This window comes from Hemiscyllium ocellatum, chromosome 1 (genome assembly GCF_020745735.1).
Source record: "Hemiscyllium ocellatum isolate sHemOce1 chromosome 1, sHemOce1.pat.X.cur, whole genome shotgun sequence".
Classification (NCBI taxonomy): Eukaryota; Metazoa; Chordata; class Chondrichthyes; order Orectolobiformes; family Hemiscylliidae; genus Hemiscyllium; species Hemiscyllium ocellatum.
The window spans coordinates 1,688,502-1,708,955 of NC_083401.1; the positions used below are offsets into that span (position 1 = coordinate 1,688,502).

General features: G+C 49.0%; 1 protein-coding gene across 3 annotated transcripts in view; it reads right to left on the reverse strand.

Annotated features, from left to right (window-relative positions):
• The window catches only part of LOC132819861 (dynactin subunit 1-like), a 188,068-nt gene that overhangs the window by 142,529 nt on the left and 25,085 nt on the right, over positions 1–20,454 (reverse strand). For 2 of the 3 annotated variants that reach the window (XM_060831929.1, XM_060831802.1), the window contains exons 1-3: positions 16,383–16,671; positions 16,024–16,269; positions 12,806–12,887 (exon numbers count right to left, since the gene is read on the reverse strand). In XM_060831929.1, the coding sequence (XP_060687912.1) occupies positions 12,806–12,887; positions 16,024–16,254 (313 nt within the window). In that variant the 5' untranslated portion in view covers positions 16,255–16,269; positions 16,383–16,671. Of the gene's footprint in view, positions 1–12,805; positions 12,888–16,023; positions 16,270–16,382; positions 16,672–20,454 lie in introns of those variants that run through there. The other variant, XM_060831889.1, reaches the window with a different exon arrangement.

Consider the following 20,454-nt stretch of genomic DNA (forward strand, 5'->3'; position numbering starts at 1 on the left):
CGCCAAATACCAGACTTTAACCATTTACAAGGTCACTGATGACACCACCATAGTTGGTCGAATCTCAGATAGCGTCAAAACAGACTACAGATGGAGGTGGAAGACCTGGAAAAATGGTGCACTGAGAACATCCCAGCTCTCCCTACCGGCAAAACCAAGGAACTCATTACTGCCTTTCGGCGGGATGTTACTCATGCCCTCCTACACATTAACAGCACAGAGGGTGGAACAAGTGGAGAGTGTCAAGCTCCTGGGAGTGGTCATCCACAACAAGCTTTCTTGGACTCTTCATGTGGGTGCACTGGTTACAAAGGCCCAACAATGTCTCTTCTTCCTCAGGCAGCTGAGGAAATTTGGGATGACGGTGAATACCCTTGCCAACATTTATAGGTGCACCACTGAGAGCATTCTGTCTGGGTGTATCACTACCTGGTACGGCACCTGTACCATTCAAGATCGGAGACGGTTACAGAGAGTGGTGAACTTGGCCCGGACAATCACAAAGGCCAACCTCCCAACTATACAACCCTGGGTGAACACTGATGTAAAGTACTCAGTTAGGGTCTCACCATCCCCCACACCCTTCTCCTGGGTGAACACTGATGTAAAGTACTCAGTTAGGGTCTCACCGTCCCCCACACCCTTCTCCTGGGTGAACACTGATGTAAAGTACTCAGTTAGGATCTCACCCACACCCTCTGGCTCCAAACACAGTTTCCCTCCTATATCCTGGAGTGGCCCTATCCTCTCCCTCGTTATCCGCTTGTATTTAATTAATCTATTGAATGCCTTGGGATTCTCTTTAACCCTGCTCACCAAGGTCACTTCATGGCCCCTTCTTGCTCTCCTCATTCCGTGCTGGAGTTCCTTCCTGCTTCCTTTATATTCTTCATGGGCCCTGTCTGATTTTCGCTTCCTAAACCTTACATGTGCTTCTTTTCCCCTTTTGACTAAATTCACAGCCTTCCTCGTTATCCAAGGGTCCCTGAATGTGCCAGCCTTGTCCCACCTCCTTCCTGGGACATGCTGGGCCTGAACTCTCATCAGGTAGTCTCTCAATATGTCAAATGCAAGAATTTAATTAATTTCTCCTCGTAGGACAGTGCAGCCTTCCAGTGATCGTCCACAAGACACAGGAGCAGAATGAGGCCACTCAGCCCATCAGGTCTGCTCTGCTGTTCAATCATGGCTGATAGGTTTGTTAACCCCATTCTCCTGCCTTCTCCCCCATCGCCCTTGATCCCCATACTCATCAGGAACCTCTCTAACTTTACCTTAAATACACTCAATGACCTGACCTCTGCATCAATGAGTCCCACAGATTCCCCACACCCCCCCTGGCTGGAGAAATTCCTCCTCCTCTCCGTCCCTTCACCCGGAGGCTGTGCCCTTGGGTCCGAGTCTCTTGTTTGGATGGAAACCCCTTTTCCACACCACCCATTTTACATGGGCCCCTCAGTATTCTGTTAGCTTCAATCAGATCGCTTCCCCCCCCCCCCCGCCACTTTTCTGAAACTCCGTCAATTACGGACCAGAGTCCTCAACCAATCCGCATATGACAAGCCCATATGACACGATCGCTCTTGTAAACCTTCTGTGGACCCTCTCCAAGACCAACACATTCTTCCTTCCATACAAAACTGCTCACAATGTTCCAAATGGCTCTGACCAAGCCTTTGCAGCCTCAGCAGTCCATCTCTGTTCTTACATTTTGGCCCTCTTGAAATGAACGTGAATATTGCATTTGCCTATCCAACTGCCATCTGAACCGATATATCGTAAAGAATCGTAAACCCAAGTGCCTTCTTGCTGCAGACTTCAGAGGTCTTTCCCCATTTAGAAAGCAGTCCATGCCTCTATTCTCCCTAATAAAGTGTATACCCTCACACTGTCACAGTGTACTCCATCTGTCACTTCTTTGCCCATTCTCCTAATCTGTCCAAGTCCTTTCTAACCTCCCCATCATCAGCCCCTTCAACTGTCTTTGTGTCAACTGCAAACATAGCAACAATGCCCTCACTTTCTTCATCCAGCTCGTTCATGGATATCATGAATAGTGTGATGCCAACACAGACACGTGTGGAACACCACTGGCAGAGACTCCAACCAGCCGTGAGTTTCCCCCGATTCCTATGGATTCCAGATTTGCCCGGGTTCCAGGATGGCATGTGTAACCTTGATGTCAGGGCTGTCTGTCTCCCCTCCCCTCTGGAATCCAGCTCTTTTGTCCATGTTTGACCCAAGGCTGTAATGGGGTCAGGAGCTGAGTGACCCTGGGGGAACCCAAACTGGGTGTCACTGAGCAGGTTATTGCTGAGCGGGTGCTGCTTGATAACTCTGATAATGACCCTCCCATCACTTTACTGATGGGATGGAAATTTGCCGGGTTGGATTGGTCCTGCTTTTTATGCACAGGACATACCTGGGTAATTTCCCACATTGTTGGGTAGATACCAGTGTTATAACTGTACCGGAGCAGCTTGCCTAGGGGAGCTGCAAGCTGAAAATGTGTTGCTGGAAAAGCGCAGGAGGTCAGGCAGCATCCAAGGAACAGGAGATTCGACATTTTGGGCATAAGCCCTTCTTCAGGGATGAAGAAGGGCTTATGCCCGAAACGTCGAATCTCCTGTTCCTTGGATGCTGCCTGACTTGCTGCGCTTTTCCAGCAACACATTTTCAGTTCTGACCTCCAGCATCTGCAGACCTCACTTTCTCCTGGGGGAGCTGCAAGTTTTGGAGCACAAGTCTTCAGTACTGTTGCTGCAATCTTGTCAGGGCCCATAGTCTTTGCAATATCCAGAGTCCCCAGCTGTTTCTTGATATCATGTGGAGTGAATTAAATTGTCTGGAGACTGGTGTCTGTGATGCTGGGGATCACTGGCAGAGGCTGAGATAGATCATCCACTTGGCACTTTTGACTGAAGATTGTTGTGAATGCATCAGCCTTATCTGGGCTGGACTCCTCCATCATTGAGGATGGGGATATTTGTGAAGCCTCCTCCAGTTATAAGTTGTTTAAACATCCACCACCATTCATGACCGGATTGGCAGGAGTGCAGAGTTTAGATCTGATCCACTGGTTGTGGGATCACTTAGCTCTGTCTATCACTTGCTGTTTATGCCATTTGGCACACAAGTAATCGTGTTTGGTAGCTTCATCAGGTTGACACCTCATCTTCAGGTAAGCCTGGTGCTGCTCCTGCCATGCCCTCCTGCACGCTCCATTGAACCAGGGTTGATCCCCTGACTTGATGGTAGTGGTCGAGTGGGGGATATGCCAGGCCATGAGGTTACAGATTGTGGTGGAGTACAGTTCTGCTGCTGTTGATGACCCACAGTGTCTCATAGATGCCCCCGTCCTGAGTTGTTCGATCTGTTTGAAGTCTGTCCCGTTAAGCAGGGTGACAGTGCCTCACAACACAGTGGAGGGTATTCTCAATGTGAAGGTGGGACTTTGTCTCCACAAGGACAGTGTGATGGTTGTCTGTATATTAAAAGCAGGACAATCCAATCCGGCCAATTACTACTCCATCAGTCTGCTCTCCATCATCAGTATGAGTAAAGGAGTTGAGAGGTCATGTTGCAGCTGTACAGGACATTGGTTAGGCCACTGTTGGAATATTGCATGCAATTCTGGTCTCCTTCCTATTGGAAAGATGTTGTGAAACTTGAAAGGGTTCAGATTTACAAGGATGTTGCCAGGGTTGGAGGATCTGACCTACAGGGAGAGGCTGAACAGGCTGGGGCTGTTTTCCCTGGAGCTTCGGAGGCTGAGGGGTGACCTTTATAGAGGTTTACAAAATTATGAGGGGCATGGATAGGATAAATAGACAAAGTCTTTTCCCTGGGGTGGGGGAGACCAGAACTAGAGGGCATAGGTTTAGGGTGAGAGGGGAAAGATATAAAAGAGACCTAAGAGGCAACTTTTTCACACGAAGGGTGGTACGTGTATGAAATGAGCTGCCAGAGGATGTGGTGGAGGCTGATACAATTGCAACATTTAAGAGGTATTTGGATGGGTATATGAATAGGAAGGGTTTGGAGGGATATGGGCTGGGTGCTGGCAGGTGGGACTAGATTGAGTTATCTGATTGGCATGGACGGGTTGGACCAAAGAGTCTGTTTCCATGCTGTACATCTCTATGACTATGATGGAAGGGGTCATCAACAGAGCTATGAAGCAGCACCTGCTCAGCAATAACCTGCTCAGTGACACCCAGTTTGGGTTCCCCTAGGGTCACTCAGCTCCTGACCTCATTACAGCCTTGGGTCAAACATGGACAAAAGAGCTGAATTCCAGAGGGGAGGGGAGACAGACAGCCCTGACATCAAGGCTGCATCTGACCAAGTATGGAGCCTGGGCAAATCTGGAATCAATGGGTATCAGGAGCAAACACTCCGCTGGTTAAAGTCATACCTGGCACATAGGAAGATGGTTGTGGTTGTTGGAGGGGAGTCATCTCAGCTCCAGGACATCTCTGTAGGAGTCCCTCAGGATAGTATCCTGGGCCTAACCACCTTCAGCTGCTTCATCAATGACCTTCCCTCTACCACAAGGTCAGAGGTGGGGCATATTCACTGATGATTGGACTATGGTCAGCACCATTCCTGACTCCTCAGGTACTGAAGCAGGTCCGTGCTCAAATACAACAAGATCTGGACAATACCCAGGCTTAGGCCGACAAGTAGCAAGTAACATTCACACCACACAAATGCCAGGGTATGGCCATCACAAATAAGAGACAATCTAACCACTGCCCCTTGACATTCAACAGTACCCCCCCACTGTCTGTCACTCTATCCCCCCACTGTCTGTCACTCTATCCCCCCACTGTCTGTCACTCTATCCCCCCACTGTCTGTCACTCTATCCCCCCACTGTCTGTCACTCTATCCCCCCACTGTCTGTCACACTATTCCCCCACTGTCTGTCACTCTATCCCCAACTGTGAACATCATTACCATTGACCAGAAGCTCAACAAGACTCACCACAGAAACACAGTGGCTACAAGAGCAGGTCAGAGACTAGGAATACTGCAGCGAGTAACTGCCCTCCTGACTCCCCAAAGCCTGTCCTCCATCTACAAGGCACAAATCAGGAGGATGAGGGAACACTCCCCACTTGCCTGGATGGGTACAGCTCCAACAAGACTCAAGAAGCTCAACACCATCCAGGACAAAGCAGCCTCTGCTGGATTGTCCCCATATCCACAAACATCCCCTCCTTCCCCCACCGACGCTCAGTAGCACAGTGTGTACTGTCTACAAGATGCACTGCAGAAAATCACCAAAAGATCCTCAGGCAGCACCTTCCAAACCCACGAACACTTCCAACTAGAAGGACAAGGGCAGCAGATACATGGGAACACCACCCCCTGCAAGTTCCCCTCCAAGCCACTCTCAATCCCGACTTGGAAATATATCACCGTTCCTTCAGTGCAACTAGGTCAGAATCTGGGAATTCCCTCCTTCAGGGACATTGTGGGTCACCCCACAGCACATTGACTGCAGCAGGTCAAGGCAGCAGCTCACCCCCACCCTCTCAAGGGGAAATTAGGGATGAGAATAAATGCTGGGCATAGCCAGTGACACTCATAGCCCACAAAATGAAAAATTAACAAGAAAAACTTCTACCGATACTGTCATGGATAGATGCACCTGCAGCTGGCAAGGATACCAAGCCTCCCGGTAATGGGACATTGAAATCCCCCACCCAGGGGACATCTGTGTCCTTGTCACCCTCAGTGCTTCCTCTGAGTGTGTTCAACATGGAGGGGTAATGATTCATCAGCCGAGGGAGGGCGGGACGTGGTAATCAGCAGGGGGTTTCCTTGCTCATGTCTAACCTGAAGCCATGAGACTTCATGGGGTCCGAAGTCAATGTTGAAGACTCCCAGGGCAACTCCCTCTCCACTGTATCCCACTGTGCTGCCCCACTGGTGGGACAGAACATATCCAGGGATGGTGATGGTGGGGTCTGGGATAGTGTCCAGGTGAGATGGTGACTCAGTGGTTAGCACTGTTGTCTCACAGCACCAGGGACCCATGTTTGATTCCAGCCTCGGGTGACTGTCCGTGTGGAGTTTGCACATTCTCCCGTGTCTGTGTGGGTTTCCTCCGGGTGCTCCGGTTTCCTCCCACAGTCCAAAGCTACACAGGTGTTCTGCCAATTTGCCCTGTAGTGTCCAGGGATGTGCAGGCGAGGTGGATATACCATGGAAATGCAGGGTTACAGGGATGGGCTGGGATGCTCTTCAGATGGAATGCCTGTTTTCATACTGTAAGGATTCTATGGTTCTGTGACTATGTCAGGCTGTTGCTTGATTTTGATGTGATTTGATTTATTATTGTCATAGATACGAAGATACAGTGAAAAGTGTTGTATTGCGTCCCAACCAGACAAATTATACCTTACATCAGGGTAATAGAACAAAATGCAGAATACAGTGTTACAGTGACAGATAAAGATCATCTCTAATACACAAGAGGTCCATGCATAAGTCTGATAACATCGGGGAAGATGCTGTTCTTGAATCTGTTGGTATGTTTTCACACTTTTGTATGTTGTGTGAGACAGCAGAGGATGGAAGTGTGGCTGGGCTCATTGCTGATGTTGGCTGCTTTCCTGAGGCAGTGGGAAGTGGAGACAAAGTCGAACGCTACTCTGTCATGGAATGGACTGCCTTCACAGCTTTGTACTTTCTTGTGGTCTTGGGCAATACCACTTGCCATACCAAGTGATGGATCCCGTCAAAATACTCATCTGTGAGACATCATTCCTGATTTTAGCACTAGCCCCCAGCTGTTAAAAAGTAGAAACGTGCAGAGTCAACAGGGCTATTTCTGCCATTATCTATTCCAGTGTCGAAACAGCTGCCTGGTTTTCCATCCAGTCTCATTTCTTTGTTCAGACATCGTAGCGATTGAGACAACCGAGTGATTGGCTCGACCCACATTGCAGTGGGTCTGGAGTCACATGTAAGGAATGCAGATTGGTTTTGCTGGAGGATATTGGTGAACCAGATGCCTTTTAAATGCTGTAATTGTACCAGCCTCCACCATTTCCTTTGGCAGCTCAGTCCATACATGCATCACCCTCCGTGTGAAAAAGTTGCCCATTATGTCCGCTTAAATCTTACCCCTTTCACCTTAAATCTATGCCCTCTAGTTCTGGACCCCATTACTCTGGGGAAAAGACCTGGATTACTTACCCTATCCATGCCCGTCATGATTTGATAAACCTCTATAAAGGTCACCCCTCAGCCTCCGACGCTCCAGGGAAAACAGCCCCAGCCTATACAGTTTCTCCCTGTAGCTCAGATCCTCCAACCCTGGCAACTCCTTTCAAATGTTTTCTGAACCCTTTCAAGTTTCACAACATCCTTCCAATAGGAGGGAAATTAGAATTTCTCACAATATTCTAACAGTGGCCTAACCAATGTCCTGTATAGCTGCAACATGACCTCCCAACTCCTGTACTCAATACTCTGACCAATAAAGGAAAGCATACCAAACACCTCCTTCACTATCCTATCTACCTGCAACTCCACTTTCAAGGAGCTATGAAGCTGTTTTTCAGCAACACTCCCCAGGATCTTACCATTGAGTGTATAAGTTCTACCCTGATTTGCCTTCATGATGACAATGTTACCAAACTAAACTGGGTCTCCCTGCCTGCACATAGTTCATATCCCTCCAAACATTTCTTATTAATGTACTTATCATAATGTCACCTGAATCTACTACTTCTCAAGTTTTTTTTTTATAGCTGCCTCCTCCCACCTTGATAATAGGAGCTCTGGTCAAAGTTTGAAATCCTCTGGCCAAGGAAAAGAAATCTGCCATTCATCTTATCGATACCTCTCATGGTTTTATAAACCTCCACGATGTCACCTGTCAACTCCTATGGGCCAATGAAAAAGTCTGGCACTCTCCTTATAACTCCAACCTTCCATTCCCTGCAGCATATTGGTAACCCTCTCCAGCTGAATAGGATCCTTCCTATCACATGGAGACCAGAACTGGACCCAGTGCTCCAGAAGAGGCCTCACCAATGTCCTGTACAAACTCAACATGACATCCCAACTCATAGCCATCGTCTAGATTAGAGTGGTTCTAGAAAAGCACAGCAGGTGAGACAGCATCCGAGGAGCAGGAAAATCAACGTATCAGGCAAAAGCCCTTCATCAGGAATGAAGACCTCATTTTCATAGGTCTTAGCAATGAAGGCAAGTGTGCTAAAAGCCTTCTTCAGCACCCCGTCTACCAAGGATGCAAACTTCAAAGAATTATATAGCTGAACCCAGAGGTCTCCCTGTCCCACAATACTATCCAAGACCTTTTACTAAAATGCAACACCTCACATTTATCGGAATTTAATTCCATTCGCCACTCTCGGGCTCACTGACTGATTTGATCAAGATCTCTTTGTAATCTTCGATAACCATCTTCACTGTCCACTACACCACCATTCTTAGTGTCATCCACAAACTTACTAACCCTGCTTTCTACATTCTCATTTAAGGCATTTATATAAATGTCAAAGAAAGGACCCAGAACTGATCCCTGTGGAATACCACTGGTAATAGATCTCCAGTCCAAAACACCCTCCATCATCATCCTGTCTTTTCAGCTCTGATCTCCAGCATCTGCAGACCTCATTTTTTACTCGAAGATTTTAACCTACTGCGAATCCTCTTGCAAAGATGCCTTCCTTGAAGAAGCTCTCTTCCTCCCTCTACAAGGATTTCAGTGAGTCTCTCTCTCACTGCACCCCCCAGGTCATCTCCTCTGCACAGAAGCTCTTCAGCCACGTTCTCAAACAGACCCGTTACCACAGCCACATCTCCTTCCTCAGCACCTGCCTAAGGAACCGACTGATCCCACACGGACTCCGAACTACATTCCAACCAACAAAATTTGGACCCAACCAGGACAACCTGTACCTACAACAAATCCGAAGCCTCCAGCAACAGACCTCCCTCCGGATCCTCCGCTCCACCCTTGCAGCCATGCGACACCACTTACACTCCCTGCAATCAGCCCTACCCCAGCTCAGGACAACACTCTCACAGACCTGCAAAGGACCCCTGCTGTTCTTCATCTACAGAAGAATCCACAAACTCAACAAACAGTTCTTCCTAGCCCTATCAGAGATTAAAGACAGCAAGTACCAAAAACTTTCATGTACTTACCCCCACACTCGTGGCTCCTCAACTATTCCAGAATCTTCTATAGGCCTGTCGGACGCCATTACACATGTGGCCTCCACAGCGCCCGCGGCACAAAAGGCCGCCGCCCACCATGACGTCACTTCCGCCCCCACCGACCTCGGAGCACCCGCGATCGCCGCCCCAACAACTGCCCCAGTGACCACCGCACACAGAACCACTTCCACGATCACCGACGGACCCACGACCCACGCGGCTACCAGGAATGACCACCATTCCTCAGTCGCCACAACCATTTCCGCCCCTCCGGTTGCCGTCGGCGCAGCCACTTCCGCCCCCACTGACATCACTAACCTGCAGGACCACAAATCCTCAGGTTTCCCCGCCCCCACGCCGTCTTTCGTCACTACGCATAACCCCGCTCCCACGCAAACGTTCATCATCACGCATAACTCCGCCCTCACACCGACTTTCGCCACCACAGTAACCCCGTCCCCCACGCTTATTTCCGTCACGACGCATGACCCCGCCCCCACGCTTGACTCCGCCCCCACATCGAGCAACGTCACCACGTCTAACTCCGTCCCTACTTCGATCTCTGTCCCCACCCCCAGCCCCAGCTCCAGTCCTACACCAGGTCCTAGCTCCCAGCCATGCTGGATCTTCACCATCCCTCCAGATCTCCCCTTCTCTGAGGATGAAAGATCAGTCCTCAGCAGGGGCCTCACCTTCATTCCCCTACGCCCTCGGATTAATGAGTTCAACACGCGCCGAGATATTGAACAATTCTTCCGCCGCCTTCGCCTCCCTGCCTACTTTCACAACCGAGACTCCCGCCCACCCTCTGACGACCCCTTCTCCCGCCTCCAACACACCCCATCCACCTGGACACCCCGTGCTGGTCTCCTACCCGCCCTCGACCTCTTTATAGCCAACTGCCGCCGTGACATCAACCGACTCAACCTGTCCACCCCTCTCACCCACTCCAACCTCTCACCCTCAGAACGTGCAGCCCTCCACTCCAATCCCAACCTCACCATCAAACCCGCAGACAAGGGAGGCGCGGTGGTAGTTTGGCGCACTGACCTTTATACCACTGAGGCCAAACGCCAGCTCGCGGACGCCTCCTCCTATTGCTCCCTTGACCATGACCCCACCTCCCACCACCAAACCATCATCTCCCAGACCATCCAGGACCTCATCACCTCAGGGGATCTCCCATCCACCGCCTCCAACCTCATAGTCCCACAACCCCGCACCGCCCGTTTCTACCTCCTGCCCAAAATCCACAAACCTGACTGCCCCGGCCGACCCATTGTCTCAGCCTGCTCCTGCCCCACCGAACTCATCTCCCAATACCTCGACACGGTCCTGTCCCCTTTAGTCCAAGAACTCCCCACCTACGTTCGGGACACCACCCACGCCCTCCACCTCCTCCAGGATTTTCGCTTCCCCGGTCCCCAACGCCTTATTTTCACTATGGACATCCAGTCCCTGTACACCTCCATCCCCCATCACGAAGGCCTCAAAGCCCTCCGCTTCGTCCTTTCCCACCGCACCAACCAGTACCCTTCCACTGACACCCTCCTTCAACTGACTGAACTGGTCCTCACCCTGAATAACTTCTCTTTTCAATCCTCCCACTTCCTCCAAACTAAAGGAGTTGCCATGGGCACCCGCATGGGCCCCAGCTATGCCTGCCTCTTCGTAGGATATGTGGAACAGTCCATCTTCCGCAACTACACTGGCACCACCACCCACCTTTTCCTCCGCTACATTGATGACTGTATCGGCGCTGCCTCGTGCTCCCACGAGGAGGTTGAACAGTTCATCAACTTTACTAACACCTTCCATCCCGACCTGAAATTCACCTGGACTGTCTCAGACTCCTCCTTCCCCTTCCTAGACCTTTCCATTTCTATCTCGGGCGACCGACTCAACACAGACATCTACTATAAACCGACTGACTCCCACAGCTACCTGGACTACACCTCCTCCCATCCTGCCCCCTACAAAAACTCCATCCCATATTCCCAATTCCTTCGTCTCCGCCGCATCTGCTCCCAGGAGGACCAGTTCCAACACCGCACAGCCCAGATGGCCTCCTTCTTCAAGGACCGCAGATTCCCCCCAGACGTGATCGACGATGCCCTCCACCGCATCTCCTCCACTTCCCGCTCCTCCGCCCCGCCCCTCCAACCGCCACCAAGACAGAACCCCACTGGTTCTCACGTACCACCCCACCAACCTCCGCATACAACGTATCATCCGCCGCCATTTCCGCCACCTCCAAACGGACCCCACCACCAGGGATATATTTCCCTCCCCTCCCCTATCAGCGTTCCGCAAGGACCACTCCCTTCGTGACTCCCTCGTCAGATCCACACCCCCCACCAACCCAACCTCCATCCCCCGGCACTTTCCCCTGCAACCGCAGGAAATGTAAAACTTGCGCCCACACCTCCACACTCACTTCCCTCCAAGGCCCCAAGGGATCCTTCCATATCCGCCAAAAATTCACCTGTACCTCCACACACATCATCTATTGCATCCGCTGCACCCGATGTGGCCTCCTCTACATTGGGGAGACAGGCCGCTTACTTGCGGAACGCTTCAGAGAACACCTCTGGGCTGCCCGGACCAACCAACCCAACCACCCCGTGGCTCAACACTTTAACTCTCCCTCCCACTCCACCGAGGACATGCAGGTCCTTGGACTCCTCCATCGCCAGAACATAACAACACGACGGCTGGAGAAGGAGCGCCTCATCTTCCGCCTGGGAACCCTCCAACCACAAGGTATGAATTCAGATTTCTCCAGTTTCCTCATTTCCCCTCCCCCCACCTTGTCTCAGTCGGTTCCCTCAACTCAGCACCGCCCTCCTAACCTGCAATCTCCTTACTGACCTCTCCGCCCCCACCCCACTCCGGCCTATCACCCTCATCTTAACCTCCTTCCACCTATCACATCTCCATCGCCCCTCCCCCAAGTCCCTCCTCCCTACCTTTTATCTCAGCCTGCTTGGCTACTCTCTGTCATTCCTGATGAAGGACTTATGCTCGAAACGTCGAATTCCCTATTCCTGAGATGCTGCCTGGTCTGCTGTGCTTTGACCAGCAACACATTTTCAGCTTTCCTGCCATTAAGCCATTCAGTCCCATGTGATCTAACTTGACTGATTGGTTTACCATGCAGAACCTTGTCAAAGGCTTGACTGAAGTCCCAATAAACAATGTCTACCCCTCTGCTCTCACCATTCTTCTGGATTGCTTCCTCAAACAACAAAACCTCAATCAAGTTTGAAAGACTCTATTTCCCTTGCAGAAACCCACACTGGCTATCCCTAATCAATCCTTGCATTTTAAATGCATATAAATCCCATCTTTCAGAATCACCTCCAACAACGTACACATGAGCAAAGTCAGCCTCAGGTTGATAGTTCCCAGGCTTCTTCTTCCAGCCTTTCTTAAACAAAGGTACAACATGAGCCACCCTCCTGTCATTTGGCACCACAACCGTAGTTAGAGATGATATGAATGAGCCCAAACGTGATCAGTTCTCCATTGAGGTTGACATTAATAATTAACAGAACAGAGAGATTTCCAGTGTGTAACCTTGAGAAAGGATCTCCTACCTCGCTTCGGAACCTTTGAAGAGGAGGGCTCCTGTGGGGTTTCAGGGGAAGTGGTGTCAGCACTATCCTCAACAACCTGAATCTGAAACAGAGGTAGAGACATCAGGCCACAGCTGACACCAAATATTTCCATTCAGTTCATCTCCAAACTTCAACCACTCATCCCAAATCCAAAAACAATGTGTTGCACACGCATGGGAAGGTGCTGAACATAGTGTTAGGTGGCACAGAAACAGACCTTTCAGTCCGATTAGGATTTCTTTTTGGAACTCTCTCCAAGTTAATAACATGCTTTCGATAGCAGGGGGACCAGAACTGTACACACTATTCCAAACATGGCTTCACCAATATTCTATACAACCTCAGCTTGACGGCCCAACTCCTATAGTTGAAGAGTGTGGTGCTGGAAAAGCACAGCCAGTCAGGCAGCATCCCAGGAGCAGGAGAATCCGCGTTTTGGGCATTAGCCATCCTCCAAGCAATAAGCCCTCCATCAGGAAGGCAAGCATGCTAACCACCTTCCTAACCACCCTGTCTATCTGTGAGGGCACTTTCAAAGAACTATGGGGGGGAAACAGGGTGGGAGACATTTGGGGGGGGGGGGGGGGGGGGGGGGGGGGGGGGGGTAGAGACTGGGCAGGAGGTACTGGGTGGGGAGACAGGGCAGGACAGAGTATTGTTGTGGTTCTGTTCGCCGAGCTGGAAGTTTTTGTTGCAAACGTTTCGTCCCCTGGCTAGGCGACATCATCAGTGCTTTGGAGCCTCCTGCGAAGCGCTTCTTTGATGTTTCTTCCGGTATTTATAGTGGTCTGTCCTTGCCGCTTCCGGGTGTCAGTTTCAGCTGTCCGCTGTAGTGGTTGGTAGATTGAGCCCAGGTCGATGTATTTGTTGATGGAGTTTGTGGATGAATGCCATGCCTCTAGGAATTCCCTGGCTGTTCTCTGTCTGGCTTGCCCTATGATAGTGTTTTCCCAGTCAAATTCATGTTGCTTGTTGTCTGAGTGTGTGGCTACTAGGGATAGCTGGTCGTGTCGTTTCGTGGCTAGTTGGTGTTCATGTATGCGGATTGTTAGCTGTCTTCCTGTTTGTCCTATATAGTGTTTTGTGCAGTCCTTGCATGGTATTTTGTAAACTACAATAGTTTTGCTCATGTTGGGTATCGGGTCCTTTGTTCTAGTGAGTTGTTGTCTGAGCGTGGCTGTTGGTTTGTATGCCGTTATGAGTCCTAAGGGTCGCAGTAGTCTGGCTGTCAGTTCTGAAACGCTCCTGATGTATGGTAGTGCGGCTAGTCCTTTTGGTTGTGGCATGTCCTCGTTCCGTGGTCTATCTCTTAGGCATCTGTTGATAAAGTTGCGCGGGTATCCGTTTTTGGCGAATACCTTGTATAGGTGTTCCTCTTCTTCTTTTTGCAGTTCTGGTGTACTGCAGTGTGTTGTGGCCCTTTTGAATAGTGCCCTGATGCAGCTTCGTTTGTGTGTGTTGGGGTGGTTACTTTCATAGTTTAGGACTTGGTCTGTGTGTGTTGTTTTCCTGTGTACCCTTGTGGTGAATTCTCCGTTCGGTGTTCTCTGTACTATCACGTCTAGGAATGGGAGCTGGCTATCCTTTTCTTCTTCTCTCGTGAATCGGACTACCATACATCAGGAGCGTTTCAGAACTGACAGCCAGACTACTGCGACCCTTAGGACTCATAACGGCACACAATCCAACAGCCACGCTCAGACAACAACTTACTAGAACAAAGGACCCGATACCCAACATGAGCAAAACTAATGTAGTTTACAAAATACCATGCTAGGACTGCACAAAACACTATATAGGACAAACAGGAAGACAGTTAACAATCCGCATACATGAACATCAACTAGCCACGAAACAACACGACCAGCTATCCCTAATAGCCACACACGCAGACAACAAGCAACATGAATTCGACTGGGAAAACACTACTATCATAGGGCAAGCCAGACAGAGAACAGCCAGGGAATTCCTAGAGACATGGCATTCATCCACAAACTCCATCAACAAACACATCGACCTGGACACAATCTACCAACCACTACAGCGGACAGCTGAAACTGACACCCGGAAGCGGCAAGGACAGACCACTATAAATACCGGAAGAAACATCAAAGAAGCGCTTCGCAGGAGGCTCCAAAGCACTGATGATGTCGCCTAGCCAGGGGACGAAAACGTTTGCAACAAAAACTTCCAGCTCGGCGAACAGAACCACAACAACGAGCACCCGAGCTACAAATCTTCGCACAAACCTTGAACAGAGTATTAGGGGGCACAGGGCTTGGCAGTGCTATTGTTACTGACCCATCCCCTCCCCACACCTCAGTCAATTGTGATTTAATTTACAAACATGGAGGTGGTTATTTGAAGTGGAGAACATTTAAGTTGCATTGTGTGATAGCTCCAGGAAGAAACAATCACTCAATCAGATTTTCCAGACTGGCTGTTGAAGTCAAATTAAAGCCATCAAGGTGTAAAAGAAATGGATTTTCTCCAACACAAGCCATGCTTTGGGGTAATGTCCTTTTTTAGCCTCATCCCTTTTGCTGAGTAAGTCTCTTCCTCATTGTTAAACAGAAGCTTAACATTGCATTCTTATAGTTTAGTGAGAGACCACCATTTTAAAACCAAAACAAAAACTGATCTATCAAGCCAGAATTTAGTTTACAATCTAACTCCTTGGGTCATTACATCAGCTTCAATTAACAATTTCCAACCCCATGGCCACTTCCATCGAGAAGGACAAAGGGCAGCAGATGCATGGGAACACCATCAGCTGCAAGTTCCCCTCCAAGCCCCTCACCATCCGGATTTGGAAATATATCACCGTTCCTTCACTGTGGCTGGGTCAAAATTCTGGAATTCCCTCCCTATTGGCATTGCGGGTCAACCCACAGTGTATGGAATGTAGTGGTTTCACAAAGCACTCCCCCACCACCTTCACCAGGGTAATGGTGGGGAGCAATATATGTGAGTACAGCCAACAGTGTCCACATTCCTTGAATAATTAAAAACAAGCATCGACACAGCCCCACCATTACATAAACCACACCCCAGTGCAGTTACCCTTGCTGAATTCATGTGTACAGACAGCCACTACAAGTACATGCACCCATTCGAAATGCAGGCATATATATGCCCAATCGTCCCTGCAATTTCAAACAGCCCCCCCAATCACACGGTAACATGAAATACAGTACCTGGGACTGGCGGACAAAGATGCCATGGTTCTCCTCACAAGTGAAATATCGCTTGCCTTGCACTGTGCCATCATTTTTACCCTTGGCGTCATCCAGAATGACTCCAACCCACTTGCCAGAGGCAAACATTGTGGCACCCACATAAGCGACAGTACCACGATGTCCCTTCCCAATCACTTCTACACGTGAGCCCACCTTCAGGGGCTTGCCAGTTCCTGCCTCACCACTCATCCTGCTGCTGCTCGTCTGTGAAGAAAACACAATAGTGATTAACAAAAAGAAGCACCAAGTGAGTGAGTGAACATGAGAGAGAGAGAGAGAGAGAGAGAGAGAGAGAGAGAAATAAAACCAAAACGTGCCTGAGTAAAGGAAATCTAGAGAACCACGTTGTGAGCTGGAGCTGCCAAAACAAAATCTTGTTAGGAGATCCAAGTACCAGGTAAAGTCAGACAGCAGGACATACTGTTCTCCGAGAGATTAAATCATGCTCTGAGTATCAGAGTTTGGGATATGAATACCCAGGAGATCAGGTCCAGCACCAGCAAAATCACTGAAACCAGGGGAACCAGCCTCAGCTATTTACAGCAGCTCAGTGAGCCCTGCTGCGAGGAGAATGCTGAAATCTATTGCGACAAAGGTTCATTGTTACTTCCCTGCCCAAGCTATCATGTGGTTGTTGCTGATTGCTTATTAAAGATAAACCCAGAGGAAGTTCCCAGCATCCCATTCTGCCTGATGACAGCCAGGCAACTCCCCTGACCAGACCAGCCACACAGCCTTCAATCAGATCACAGTCACAATATTCTGACTGTTTGCAATTCAAACAAGTCCCACATCCTGAAATATCACACACACTATTACAAAATGAGTGTGCTCTGAGGGTCAGTCAGTGATTCTACCTCAGCCACAGTGTGTGTAACAGGGACAGCAGAACAGAACCCTCAGAAACACACAGCTGCTGCACACAGGCAGCTGCTATTTGACCAACAGTGTCTGCACTGACTCCCCAAGTGGGCATCTTGCTCTGTACCATTCCCCTTTGTTTCAGCCACAGGCAAATGCTTCTCACCAATTGATTTGCTTCATTTACTTATTATTTCACATCTCTCCCCTCTCACCCTCAATTCTTTTATGAAATGGAACAGCTTCTCCTGTTCTATTTTGTCAAGACATCTCCATATTTTCAAAACTTCAGTCCAACCTTAGAACACGGAACATTACAGCACAGTACAGGCCTTTCGGCCCTCGATGTTGTGCCAACCTGTGGAACCAATCTGACGCCCATCTAACCTACACTATTCCATTTTCATACATATGTCTATCCTATGACCATTTAAATGTCCTTAAAGTTGGCGAGTCTACTGCTGTTGCAGGCTGGCAGGGTATTCCACGCCCCTACTACTGAGTAAAGAAACCACCTCTGACATATATCTATCACCCCTCAATTTAAAGCTATGGTCCCTCATGTTTGCCATCACCATCCGAGGAAAAAGGCCCCACAAATATCCCCATCCTCAATGATGGAGGAGCCCAGCCCAGATAAGGCTGATGCATTCACAACAATCTTCAGTCAGAAGTGCCAAGTGGATGATCCATCTCAGCCTCTGCCAGTGATCCCCAGCATCACAGACACCAGTCTCCAGCCAATTTAATTCACTCCACATGATAACAAGAAACAGCTGGGGACACTGCTTACTGCAAAGGCTATGGGCCCTGATTATGTTCTGGCAATAGTACTGAAGACATGTGCTCCAGAACTTGCTGCTCCCCTAGCTAAACTCTCCCCATACAGTTACAACACTGGCATCTACCCAACACTGTGGGGAATTGCCTAGGTATGTCCAATGCATAAAAAGCAACCAATCCAACCCAGGCAATTACTGCCCCATCAATCCATTCTCCATCATCAGTAAAGTGATGGAAAGGGTCAGTAACAGAGCTATCAAGCAACACCTGCTCAGTGATGCCCAGTTTGGGTTCCCCCAGGGTCACTGCAAGAGGAAACCAGAGCACCCAGGGGTAACCCATGCAGACACAGGGAGAATGTGTCAACTCCACACTGACTGTCAGTCATTTGACGCTGGTATCAAATCCAGGTCCCTGGCGCTGTGAGGTAGCAGTGCTAATCATTGTTGCCCCAAATAATAAAAGAAAGTTTGCAGAGGACACAATGATTGGCTGAGTTGTTGACAGTGAGGAGAAAGGTCTTAAAATGCAGGATATAGACAGACTAGGTGGATGAGAGTTCAGTGGCAGATGGAATTTAATGCTGATAAATGTGAGGTGATGCACTTTGGAAGAAGGAACAAGTCAAGGGAGGACTCAGTGAAGGGCATGATGTGGAGATGCCAGTGTTGGATGAGGTTAGACAAGACCAGGAGTCATATGACACCAGGTTATGGTCCAACAGGTTTGGTTAAAATCACAAGCTTTCGAAGTACTTGCTCCTTTGTCAGTTAGAGGAGAAGGAGCAGCGGTTTGAGAGTTTGAGATTTCAAATAAACCGATCAGACTGTCACCTGGCGTCATGTGACTTCTGACCATATTTATATCAGGTAAGATTTGTCTGGATAGCATGCAAAACAATACTTTGCACTATATCTCAGCACGTGACAATAATAAATCAAATTAATCTCTCTTCCTGAAATGTCTTTACTGTCCAGACTTACATCAGGTTCTGGAATAGTGAATTGTACTGATTGAAATACAGGGAGAACTAGCCATTTGGATACAGAACTGGCTCAAAGGTAGAAGACAGAGGGTAGTGGTGGAGGGTTGTTTTTCAGACTGGAGGCCTGTGACCAGTGGAGTGCCACAAGGATCGGTGCTGGGTCCTCTACTTTTTGTCATTTACATAAATAATTTGGATGCGAGTATAAGAGGTACAGTTAGTAAGTTTGCAGATGACACCAAAATTGGAGGGGAAGTGGACAGTGAAGAGGGTTACCTCAGATTACAACAGGATCTGGACCAGATGGGCCAATGGGCTGAGAAGTGGCAGATGGAGTTTAATTTAGATAAGTGCGAGTTGCTGCATTTTGGGAAAGGAAATCTTAGCAGGACTTATACACTTAATGGTAAGGTCCAAGGGAGTGTTGCTGAACAAAGAGACCTTGGAGTGCAGGTTCATCGCTCCTTGAAAGTGGAGTCGCAGGTAGATAGGATAGTGAAGGCGGCATTTGGTATGCTTTCCTTTATTGGTCAGAGTATTGAGTACAGGAGTTGGGAGATCATGTTGCGGCTGTACAGGACATTGGTTAGGCCACTGTTGGAATATTGCGTGCAATTCTGGTCTCCTTCCTATCGGAAAGATATTGTGAAACTTGAAAGGGTTCAGAAAAGATTTACAAGGATGTTGCCAGGGTTGGAGGATCTGAGCTATAGGGAGAGGCTGAACAGGCTGGGGCTGTTTTCCCTGGAGCGTCGGAGGCTGAGGGGTGACCTTATAGAGGTTTACAAAATTATGAGGGGCGTGGATAGGATAAATAGACAAAGTCTTTTCCCTGGGGTGGGGGAGTCCAGAACTAGAGGGCATAGGTTTAGGGTGAGAGAGGAAAGATATTAAAGAGACCTAAGGGGCAACTTTTTCACACAGAGGGTGATACGTGTATGGAATGAGCTGCCAGAGGAAGTGGTGGAGGCTGGTACAATTGCAACATTTAAGAGGTATTTGGATGGGTATATGAATAGGAAGGGTTTGGAGGGATATGGGCCGGTTGCTGGCAGGTGTCAGAGTCATAGAGATGTACAGCATGGAAACAGGCCCTTCGGTCCAACCTGTCCATGCTGACTAGATTGGGTTGGGACACCTGATCAGCATGGACGGGTTGGATCGAAGGGTCTGTTTCCATGCTGTACATCTCTATGACTGTATGACTTTAACAGAAGTAACTTTTCATGTGTTTTAACTCTAGCATTTCTTGACTTAAAACTATAATCTCTCATTTGAGGTCCATCTACAAGGATCCACACACATCATCTTCCTGCCATCTCCAGTAGATTACCACAAAACACATCTTTCTCTCTCGTCCCTTTTCAGTATTACACAGGGACCATTCCCACCATGACATTCCGGTTCACTGCTCAGTAGTCCCCAACATTGTGTTACAAGCCCACGGTAGCTTCCCAAGTGCAGGTGTAATGCACTGTTTTACCTCCTCAATGTCCACATATTCCTTCCAAAAGCAGCAGCAATTTCCTTGTCTACTCCCCTGCATTCATTCCCGACAATACGGACGCCTCTCCAACGGAATGGGTGACCTCAGGTATGACCTTGATCTTCCTATCACTTGTCAGTTCAGTGTGCCACAGCGCTCCCATTTCTGTCCTGGGCCGGCTGCAGTGTTTCACTTTCCCTTTACAGCACGGGGCAATATTCAGGATTCAAACTTCGGAGCAAGAACCTGTTTTTCTTTTGGATTCCTCACCTGA